The 12,272-nt window shown below is 36.6% G+C and overlaps 1 protein-coding gene across 1 annotated transcript; it reads right to left on the bottom strand.

The window, feature by feature from the left end:
• Window positions 1–8,569: 8,569 nt before the first annotated feature.
• On the bottom strand, window positions 8,570–10,837 carry LOC128866760 (uncharacterized). Its single transcript, XM_054107730.1, has 2 exons — window positions 10,072–10,837; window positions 8,570–10,005 (listed from the first exon to the last, which is right to left on the bottom strand). Exons 1-2 carry the CDS (start codon window positions 10,397–10,399, stop codon window positions 8,846–8,848), a joined length of 1,488 nt encoding a protein of 495 aa, XP_053963705.1. The 5' UTR covers window positions 10,400–10,837; the 3' UTR covers window positions 8,570–8,845.
• Between the last annotated feature and the right edge of the window lie 1,435 nt (window positions 10,838–12,272).

Genomic DNA, 12,272 nt, shown 5'->3' with positions numbered 1-12,272 from the left:
AGTAAAAAAACTGACATATACCTATTTGCTTCAACCGTATATTTGTGAGTACACAGGTAATACGTAAATATATGAATGATATAGGTAATATCTCATATTAGCATATCCTTTCTGCAAAAAATTAAGGAAACGATCACCAATCACGCCGGCAATGATACAATGAATTTTTCACTATAACTGACTTCAGATTAACGTTTATATAAAAAGCGTGTATGTAACATTTTAAAATTTTTTTATAATTTTTTTTTAAATTTTTAATAATAAGTGGTCTTTCTCTTCCTCTTCCTGTAGCTATTCCTTTTCCTCTTCCATCTCCAGCTCCATCTCCTTTCTTTATCCCGGAAACAGGCAGTAAAAATTACTTCACTTAAAAGCTTTCATCAACAGCTTCCATCTAATACCCATATTGTACAAACACATCCAAGGGTACCTTGGTCCACCTTTTTGGCTATATCTCGAGACCCTGGTAACTCATAGATCTAAAAAATACGCCGTATTAAAGCACTCATCAGTAGATTTGATTTGATACCCACATTGTAAAAACACATCCTAGGGTTACCCGGGTCCTCGTTGTGGCCTTCTGCAGCGCCACCTGGTGGCGAGTGGAATCAATAAGCATATTATACTAACCTTCACCGTGGAAAATATTTATATATACCAAATTTCATAATAATCGGCCCAGACACACACGACCAAAATGTATTCAATTCTAATGAATGCTATGTGCGGTACAAAAAATACGGGCGGCAAATAGCAAAAACACACTCACTTAACCGACGCGCCGTACACAGACGCGTTATCGGATTTCAACCAAACTTCACAGAAACCTTTGCCAAAGAAACACCAACAATGTGTGAAACTTTCATTGTTTTCTTTACACGCGTTGCTCAGATTACGTGAGACAAATGCACACTTTTTTTCGGCTTAATTTTTATATATATAGATATGAAGGTGAGTATGTATGTAAGCGCTTAGAAGTAGCGAAATGTACCAACCTTCACTGAAACCTAGTACCGCTCAAGTACTTACTTATATAACACAGTGCGACATCAAAAATCAAACCGCACCGGACCTTTTTTTTCTGAAAATATACCTATTCAATAGCAAAACCCTCGCTGGGTTTTTAAAAGTTAGCTCGATTTTTTTTTTATTGCGTTTTGAAGTTTTCTATTTTCATGAGATTAATTTGATGTGAAATATTTGTTTGTGAACAATACGGTTTTTGTTAACATATTTGAATTTATTAATTTCATTTACGTGAATTTTTTATGAATTAAGAAAATAAAAAATGTACAATTGTCCTGCAAATATTAACGTTTTCTGCTATTTTCTTCACCAACATTTGGACTATTTTAGTCAACAATTGTCGACAGAATCAGATGAGCAAGGAGAGCGCTACCATCAAACTGCGATGCCATTTGAGTCAAGATACCGAGGAAAACGAGCTCCAGGTGCCATACTAGCCGAAATATGTTGGTGGAGTAAACATATTTTTCAATACGACCAGGAAGAAAATGAAGGAAAATGAAGTAACCAGGAGGAAAAAGAATATGAGGTAGAAGAAGAAGAGACAGGCATGGAATTCTTTACTGATGAATCTGATTACTCTGATAATGATGATGTTGAAATTCAATCATTGTCGAAAAGAGCTCGTCTCTAAGGTTTTAGGACGTAAAAATTCTTTATTTTAATAAAAAAAAAAAATTATAAGAATTCAAGTCTATATTCTTTTTACTTAATCTATTTAATATTTTTACCTACAGAGTTTTTAGATATTTAAAAAAAAATTTAAAGCAGAGTATAAAAAAATTATTTTTATGAAGAAAAATCTTGTTAAAAATTTATTTTTTTAGAAAATAACAAACTTAAAGTTGAGTTTTATGTTTTTATCTTATAAATGACTTTTTTAGTACATTTTGCAACATTTTTGCTAGAAGAAATAGTGAGAAATTTTAATTATTTTCATAATTACAGTAAAAAATGGTAAAAACATACAATTTTTCGAAATTTTGGTATTCAAAATTGCGTATTGAGATATAGGTTCTTCTCAAAATAAGTTTATTTGTACATGTACGAAATTTCTGCATCAAGCTATGACAAAATAAATCGATTAAATCAAACAAAGGTCGATTTATAAGTCAAATTTAGCGTACAGGTAAAACTCCAAAATCTGATGAAAATAGAAAACTTCAAAACGCTATAAAAAAAAAAATCGAGCTAACTTTTAAAAACACAGCGAGGGTTTTGCTATTGAATAGGTATATTTTCAGAAAAAAAAGGTCCGGTGTGGTTTGATTTTGATGACCCCAAAATTGTCGCACAGTGTAATTTCTAAATTTTGCTTACACAAAATAATTTGTTTTTTATTTAATCGCAAGCAGAGCAAATGACATTCAAAACGCCCACTCCTCTGGAAGTTCTGCCCACTTCAGTTTTAGAGTAGTCAATATATAATAGATCATTGTTGACCATGCCTCACATGCCTAACGGGAATTTCCAGCACACATTTCTCTGATTGCTAGAGGCTTTTACTCGCTGACCTTATTTACATTTTTGGGGATCAAAGTTTAAACGACAGAAATATGTTTACTTATAAAGAAGCTAGTGCCCTACCAAAATATCTTTAATCCTACACAGACTCGGAAGCATGAATAACAGCTCGAGACAAGCAGATTACACATTTCAGGTTTCTGATCAAGTTTCTTAACAATCGAGCTGACTAACCAACAACTCGCAAAGCGTTGACCAAATGAGAGAGTTAGACAATCTCCTGGATAAGATGCGGAATTTTCTTGCTAAGCAGGCTCAGTTTTTCCTTAAGCAATTTTGCCCACGTTCAGCAAATCATGACAGTCTTGTCCTTTTCGTGCTAGCCAGTGAAAGTAGACAAACTCCAGCCGAAACCAACTTCTTCTCAACTTTCTTCTTAGTCTTTCCAAGGCGAACGGAGTTATTCTTTTCTTCTGTCAACACCAGTACGTACCACATAGGATGCTTTCAAGGCAGAAGCAGTTAAATACATTCAGATGACTTGAATTAGCAAGCAAAACTCATGCTGCTTTATATCTTATGCCCTCGTAAGCGTCCTACAGCTACTAGAGCTCACTATCTCATGGATGGCAATATTGGCCGTCGCCAACGTGCACGTGTTCATGAATTGTTGGCAGAGCCTTTGTCTGGAATCTGCAATAGGCTGGTTTTATTCATCGAAAGTGTACTTTTAATCTTAACTGTCATCTTTAACTGAAGTATTCCTCGCTGCCTAGGGATATTCTTCAATGGATTTCAAGGCTTACATTTTTCACCAAAAGCTAACTACTTCAATATGTCATATGGATTCCAAGATACGCTTGCAGTAACTGTTTGTTTAATAAGAAAAGATATTTCGTCTTGCTCTGGTTTAAGTACAAATACAATTGGCTTTCTTTCTTATTCAGATTTTGAGGAATTAGAGCGATCTTAAAAACAGAAAATATTCTTAAGTTTATCCTTCAGTCAGTTCAATGAGCTCAATACGGCTTATCCAAACCGGAAAATTTCTAAAGAGTTTTCCTCTTCATGCTGAGCTCATAGTTGCTTGAGAGATTTTTTCCTATGATTTTTCTTTTAATTGCCATTATAGTCATCGAGTAAATTTTAATCGAGTTTGAGAAATATCTCATCCACAGTATTCTACTTCTTGGACGGGATTAGAACAATGTAAATTCTCACGCAAAACTAAAATTGTTCAGTGCAAAGAAGACGTGTATTTTTTCTTATTTCATTCATCGAAACCGAACGCACATCTAATCAAACAGAGGGATAACTTTGGTGGACCAGCAGGGGAGCTTTACCTATAATGGTATATAGACGTGTGGCTCTTCTGTTGTAGAAAAATGGGTTAACACATACCTATAGAAAAGAGAAGATGGCAAATTTTGGGAGGACTTCACTCTTTTGTATTGTAATAACTCAGATGGTTACGTATTGGCTTTTCAACCGAGCCAATACTTAACACATGGGCTGAAAAGTCGCAGGTCTAGCAAGGAATACTCGCTTTTTTTTGTTCAAAATTAGCTTTATTCATCAACGTAATTCCCATCAAGAACAACGCAGTCATTCTAGCGCCGATCCAAATAATATTTCAATACCTCTTTTGTAGAACGATTAATCTTTTGCCCCAAAAGAGGCCTCACTTTCAGCGATAATCTCTTCATGTAATATCACATTCGTGCTACACTTCGTGCCCTTCATCCTCTTCAATGCCCTAACTTCAGTCGTAATTCAGCAGGATGAAGAAGTGTACAGGTTCATTTTCTTCTTATGTCAACAGTTTCCCGATTGACCATTTGTGTCTTTACAGAAATTAGTCCCGGATTGCAGCCAATTTGCTCAGTATGCTTCAGCATCCTTCTTAACGGCTCAGGTCAACGTTGCCTACTGGGAGTAAGTGCTTGATAGGTCCGTAGCTCAAACTCTTTGAGCTTACACTCTTCGATGGCTCGGTTTAAGGCGATCTGTGGGAATAGAATGAACTTTTTCTTGATTGCCCAGCAACTTAAGGCCCTTGCACTTACGTACATCATTCAGAGCATACGTTCAACGTGACCACTTGGGTAAATACTTTTTGTGGCGAGAAGTAACTGATTCTATAAAGAATATAAAAGAATTGTAGTACGTTTGTGGTATTTTTGAGGCCGATAAGCCTTAAACTCTTGACGAATATTCCATTCAGCCTTTCGTCTGCCAGAGTGAATGCTAGAGTTAATTACTAAACACCTCTAATCCACCGCTAATCTTATACTGTGCTTCTACTGTTTGTCATACCAGCTATAAAAGGCATCATAAAATAAAATTAACGACTTACACTTGCGCTCGTGTGAAAATACCTTTGGAGCTTAGCTTTTTTGTCAGTTTTCAGTTGACGGGCTCTACGTCAAAATGGCTCTAACTTTTCATTGGAAGTTGGATGAATGGCATAACGAGCACCAAATTCAGCTCTCTTGAGGTTTTCCCTTTCTCCGATATCGATAGCAGTTCTCACAAATCCTCTTCTGTTCGCCATTTGCCCGCTCGCTATCTCTATGCTCGATTAACTTGACTAAAAATTTGCATGCGAAAGCAACAGCAAAATTGTAGTGTAAAATTCGTCGCTAATGAGTATGGCTGTGTCTCATTAGAAGCACTGCCTTACCAGCACATGCAACTTAAGGCAGTGCATTGCCGACATATATTCATTTGTGCAGTTGCTTCATCTACCATATTCGCCACTTGCTAAGTCTTGGCGAAAAGCAGAGGCCCAAAGATATTTTCAATTCAACAGTGGCTGGAGATGTAAGCGGTGTCTTCTAACCTTTTCGGTTCCTCTTGGTCTTACTTTATATACCAATTGGATATACCGCCTCCGCCATGAACTTCTAAGCCTGTTTACACTGACCACGTCGTCTTTTACTATAGGGTGGGCCATGTAAAATTTGCTTTTTGAATCGGCTATAAAACAAAAACTGATCAATATTTTTTCAAACTTTTTTTTATTTTGAAGATTGAACATTATCATTTATGAATGAAAAAGAATATCGTTCAAATGACTGCCACGACTAGCTTTACAGTAGGCGATTCGATCAACCTAATTTTTAAGCACATTTTCGATTATTTGGGCTCCAATTTCATGAATGGCAACTTCGATGTCGTGTTTTAAAGCATGAATCGTCTCTGGATGGTTCGCATAGCATTTGTCCTTAACGGCTCCCAACAAAAAATAGTCCGACGGGCTTAAATCACAGCTCCGAGGCGGCCAATTGATATCGGAATTTCGGCTGATTATTCGGTTTTCAAAAACTGTAGCCAAAAGTTCGAGTGCAAATTTGGCAGTGTGACAAGTTGCACCGTCCTATTGAAACCAAATGCCGTCCATGTCATCCTCTTTAATTTTTGGAAACAAAAACTCGTTGAGCATGTCACGGTTACGCTCGCCATTTTCTGTAACCGCGGAAGAGGAGAAAACTGATCACTTTGGAAATAGGTTTTCAATATTTCCCAATTTTGTTCAAGCGTGTAGCGTCCCATTTCGTAAATGTCAAAGCTTTAAGTAAATTATGAACACATTTGACATGTCATTTGTGTTACCATTCTCAAAAAAGTAGGTGGTTCAAAAAGCAAACGTTATATGGCCCACCCTGTACAAATACACTGTCACTAAATTTAATGTGTCTGCACAACATTCTCAACTGCACAACTCTATAAAACTTAAACACTCACTTGGAAATATAATATTAATTTAATGAGTTGCAGTACAAATTAAGGGCAATACATGAAAGTCTGTACGCACTCATCATTAGATCTATGATCATCGTCATCAGCTGATTTACTGACCGAGTCCAATGCCCGCAATGGAGAGCTGTGGGCAGAAAACAATCAACTAAAAACCACCGAAAGATACAAACTGACGCTCTTGTAAGACGCCAAAATAAATTGAAATTTATGTGCATAAGTGCAAAAAGCAAAAACAAAACAACATTGTCGCAACAACAAAAACCACTTCTCATCGAGCAACAAGCCAATAATGCAAACAAAAGCAGAAAATCAGTGAGCAAAGAAATATAAAACCCAACAAAAAGTACATAAACAAACAACTGGCAGTCAAGCAAACCAGCAAGCAGCTGCTGGTTTGATACTGAAAGTGGGCAGCGGGGTGAAGATCAAGAATTGAGCAAACAAAAAAATGCACAACTGACGTAGAACTTTACACAACGAATATTGTAGTCACGAACAAACATTTGTGCATGCACTAGAGATGGCCGTCCCGAGTTGCGGGACTAACAGAAATTAGTCCAGAAAAATTTGAGCTACCGAAAAAGCATTTAACGAGCCGATTAGACGCTTGAAAATATTTTCAATGAATTTTATATTCATGAGCACACACGCGTATATAAGAAAATGACGCAATTTCGGACCAATCGAACCCGATTTCGGTATTCAAAAAATTTAGTTTTAAAATATGTGTTATGAAGTTTCGGGATTATTAACAGTCATTCTTATCCATATATATAAATTCAATTCTTTTTTTGTATGTACTTCTATATTCGAATTGCCAAATAGCCATTCACGGCTTCACAAAACACGCGCGTACCTGCCTGTACTGTAACTAATATTGCAAGAGAAGTTACCCCACTTTACAAAGTGTTTGTTCTTGATTTTCAATTTGTGGTATTTGTTTTTCTTATGTTTTGCGTTTTGCGAATTTTCGTTTGATTTTGTGTGGCTTTTTGCGTCTTTACAGAATTTTTGCCTTAAATTTTGCTTTCAATTCATCTTTAACTGTTGAAGGTTAGCTTCATTATTTTTTGAAATATGAATATGCTTTATAATTTCTTTAGTGATTTTTTTAGTGATTAGTTACTGGTTTAAGTGATTAGTTAATGTATATTTGGCTGAAACTCAAATTGATATTTCTAAAAATGTTAAAGCTTACACACAATGATGCCGAAAGCTTTTGATCTCAACCGAAACTGAGTCTTAGAGGAAATACTTGTATGCGTGGAATAAAGTGAATCGATGTGACATATAGGATGCGTCTGCATATTTGAGTGAAACCTTCAAGAGAAACCTTAGAAACTTAGAGAAGAGGAACTGCGCATACAAATGTTGACATTGGAGCCTTCGAGTATATTGGAGTCTTGGTTAAATAGTCTGGGTAAGATAGAGATAGACTCGAAGAGTCCACACCAGGCCTGTCTAGCCTCATGGAGAAATGGTTTGCAGTAATCTGAAGCACGAAAAATTCTTTACCAAGTTTAAGGTAAAGCCATCCTCATGAGTGGAAAGAAGAAAGTTTCGAACAGCATAAGACGCTGACAAAGCCTACAACTCTAATTAGAAGTGGGTGATTTTAATGAGATACTTAGCCCCTAACTACTGACAATGGGTCTTTCAGACTCCCCTGAAGATTTCAACTATTATAGTTTTTTAAGGAGACTGTGGAGGAGACTTATTTTGAAATTCTCATGACCTTCACATTTACATATATTTTTTTCTAAATAAACTGATTATTAGAAAATATGCACACACTTTCTTTACTCAGTTTAATAGAGAAAACAAGAAAATTTATATTTAGGGGTGTCTCATAAAATTCTAGCTCATTTGAAAGTATTTTTGGAGGCTGAACTGCAATCACATAGACTCTCATGTTGTTCTTTATCCTGTGGAGTCGCCTGTGGAGCTCACTTAAATTCTTACAGTATTTCCACGTATGTAAAACTTAATCGCAACTCAATTCGCTAAATTCATTGTCGTTGCCAAATTGTTGGCTTTTCTCTTTCGAAAACGCGGAAAATTTGACGTAAAGATCGTGGCTTATATGACTATAAAATACAGCTCGTGCAAGAGTTGACGCCAAGTAACCATCGATTGCATCGCATTTTGGCATATTAGGCTGATTTAGATTTATTACTCAGATTTATTGGAAAAAGTAGTCAAAAATTGGATTGATCGTATGGACCATGTAATTCGTAGCTGCGGCGGGGTTGGGGTACAATTTTCCCAAAATCACTTTCCCAAAAAAATTGTTTCCCAAATTTTTTTTTCCCAAAAAATAATTTTCCCAATGCCATTTTTCCCAAACTAAAAATTTCCCAATAAATTTTCCCATAAAATATTTTTTCCCAAATTTTTTTTTCCCAAAAAATAATTTTCCCAATGCCATTTTTCCCAAACTAAAAATTTCCCAATAAATTTTCCCATAAAATATTTTTCCCAAAATATCGTTCGTCTGTAAAATATCGCATATACATTTGCAATGAATGGGCGAGTACATTTTTTATTATTTGAAACAAGATTTCAGTTTATTTATGAATTTGTATGTATACAATCACATGCGAATATAGTATCCTAGAGTTTTCAAGTATGTGACAATATCATTGTTATCAACATATTCGTGATATTTCGAAACAATGTTAAATATTCTCTGTTCATGTTTCAACCTCTTGGAATATTTATTTTTCTTAACTTGCTGTCCTGATTGCAATTGTCGCATCATTATTTCTGTGTCCGATTGCTCTTTCTGCAACTCGGAAAGAAAAATGTAGAAGCTGGGGTGATCTTTCCCTATAACAACTTGAAGCCTGTTGTGCCATCCTTCGGATATATTATTCGTTCTCGCAGTTTGTTGAATGACTGCATCATATTGACACCACAAATCTGGAGCATAGCGAGGATGCACCTGTTTACGTCGGCCTTTTGCAGGTTTTCCTCGGACGTACGTAGCGTCAAAGTATTTTGAAATTGGTCGCATTTCCTCCGGTATTTCATTTTTTAAGGTTTCGAATTCTCGGGCGATGTTTTGATGTGGGACGAAAGCAAGGGCACATATCATATGAGTGGCTACTTTGACCGATCGATCTTCAGGATCGCAATACATTTTCTGAAGTCCTTCACTTTGGATATGGCGGTACATGTTTTGACAGAGGTGGAAAAAACAGCAGCGTGCCTTGTCTTCGCCCATTACGATTTTTACAGCATTGATGATAGCCAACTCAAAATCTGTCATCACTTTAATCGGAAGAGAAATATCGATACCTAGACGTTCTGCCTCTTGCAAAACAACCGAGAATACTTTTTCGTATACTTTCTGCTCTTTGTTTTCTAATAATGCGTAGACAAAAGGTAAACCAATAGTTTGTGGTTTTCCTCTTGAATCCGGTTGTGTAACTGCTCCGAGAATTGCGAAAACTTGGAAAAATATACTTGGCGCAGTTTTAAATGTTCCGTCGGCAAACCACAATATGCTCCTGAATAATTGCCTTAAATTTTCAGGCGTCGCGAACACGAGTATTCTCCCAAATTCTGAGTCTTCGTCATTTTCATAGGAGTCGTAAATTAGAAATTTATCTCCATTCAATGAATTTTGATAAAAGCCTGGAATATCCTGCAATTCTCTCAGCGTTCGCGGGTTCGAGGGAAAATCTTTTAATCTTTCACGACTAAGACTTTTTCGGGAATTAATTCTGTTTGGCATTTCCGCTAATACCGCTAAAAGAGAGAGTTATCATATTTTGTAATTATGAATCGAATGCAATTTCGTTTTTTTGTTTTTACCTGGTGAAACGTTTCGCAATTCAGTTCGTAATATTTGAGCTGGAGGAGCTTCAAGATTTTCTGTAGCTTTACGTTTGATCCTATTCATGACTCTTAACGCTTCGACTTCTTCGGGGTTTGGTGCATGAAGGATGTGTTTCGATTCATCAAGTCCCTTCAGAACTCTGATATTGTGTGGTCCTCCGTATGTTGTCACTCTAGCATTACACTCAGGTTTTCTTCGGCAATTCCAATACGCAGTTTCTTCTATTCTACCTGAGTGTTTGTAGTACAAATATCCGTTAATGTGCAAAAGAAATGATTTTTTGCATTCAATTAATTCCGCCATAATTAGAAATTTTGACTTTAGGCAGCAAATTTTAGCTCATGAAATTTTGACACGAAAAGAATGACGTGAAAAAACTTGTTTATATGAGTGAAGTTGGATACATTCGTTACCTTGTCTTTTTATCCGAATTGAAAAATGTATATTGAAAAACTTTTTCGAATCTTTTTCGATTACTTAAGTATAAGATTTTTGATTATTATATACACTCATATTGTCGGAATCGTCGAAAAATGTCAAATAGTAGAATAATAAAAATTAATTTCAGTAGTATTTGTTCGGGAAAGCTATCTATTGGAAAAAAGTTATTTTGGGAAAACATGCATTCGGGAAAAAACAATAAAGCGGGAAAAAATATTTTTGGGAAAAAAAATATTGGGAAAATTATTTTTTGGGAAAAAAAAATTTGGGAAAAAATTTTTTTGGGAAAGTGATTTTGGGAAAAATGACCCCCCACGCTGCGGCGGACATATTCGGCATATCATATTAAAAAAATAACTGCTATGGAAGTATGTACTAGGTTATAATAAAAAAATCTTTCCGTCGCACCAGTGGGATGTGGGGCATGCTCTCCCTAATACTATAACAATCCTCCACCTTGGCTAAATTCCACTCCGTGATCTAAAGATATTTCATCAGAGTAGAGCAACGTTTATCTCTGCTAACACAACCAGTGCCTGCGTCCACGTTCCTCTCCTGTGACCTTATGGAGACTCTCATCGACTCTACACCTTCGATAATATCCATTTCATCTTCAGTGTTTTTGAAGTAAATGGTGCATTGGAAATTTTCGACAATGTGAAATTTATAAGTGAGTGATTATCGCAAGCGTCTTTTCGTTTGTTTGTTTGTCTGCTTTTGTCTGAGTAAGACCACCAATGCTGACTATAATCCTTTACAGTGCCGCCATCAGCATGGCTACCTTTCCTCATGCTTCATTAAGTCCTCATGCTTAGTCGGACATCGATCATAACGCCCAAATATCTTAGTCCCGCTTGTGTTGTGACGCTAAACCCATCAATATTTAGTGTGGTCGTTTCTGACTTTTTCTGCTCGTAATGAAGAACTGCTTCAGTTTTTTGCCCGGCTAGCTGAAGTTTAACGGCCAATATCCACTTCTTGACCTTTGTTGTTGCCTTGCTGCATATGCTCTGAAACTGAGGAAGTGTTTTGGCGACTATCATCAACGGAAAGTCGTCTGCGTCTCCAATTATTTGCACTTCTCTCTGCATTGGGAGTCGCAGTAGCTCATCCATAGGATTGGACCCAGTATAGATCCCTGCGGTACTTCGCCCGTTACTGCATATATCTTAGGACCTTTACTTATGTGTGTCACCAGTGCTGAAAGCTGGCGCTCAGTTAGCCCTGGAAATTGTAAAGTTTGCTTCTGGTCAGCCCACGTCTGCCAGTAAAGGTTTGGTTAGGTTAGCCTGGTTGGCAACAAGCCACGCATAGACCTTTTGGTCCCGAGCGATACCAGATGGAGACCGACCTCTATGAATACCTAAAGTAGAGATCATGTAGGATGTCAGCGCTTTTGGCGAATCTAAGCAGCGCTGGGAGATCCGCTTTTGAGACGTCCTCCAGACCCTCCCAGGCATTTTAAACGCGTCTGCCAGTAAAGCTTCGCAACCTTACAAAATGGTGTTGACATCCTTTCATCGTTGGCTGATTTTTAAATTTAATTTCAATATAACCAATATTCTCCCCCAAATTTAAGTCAGTTGTCAGCTTGGCAACTTTTAAGCACTAAAATATTAATATAAATATTTGCAAATCGTGAGATGTACATAAAGTAAATATGCATGAACTTTCCATTTTCCTCAACGTGTCTTTTCTCCCTTGACACTTCGTAACGGAGAACGAGCAAAAGAGG

Source organism: Anastrepha ludens, chromosome 6 (genome assembly GCF_028408465.1).
Source record: "Anastrepha ludens isolate Willacy chromosome 6, idAnaLude1.1, whole genome shotgun sequence".
NCBI lineage: Eukaryota > Metazoa > Arthropoda > Insecta > Diptera > Tephritidae > Anastrepha > Anastrepha ludens.
The sequence above is the reverse complement of the archived record's forward strand: the minus strand, read 5'-3'. Positions and strand labels throughout refer to the sequence as shown.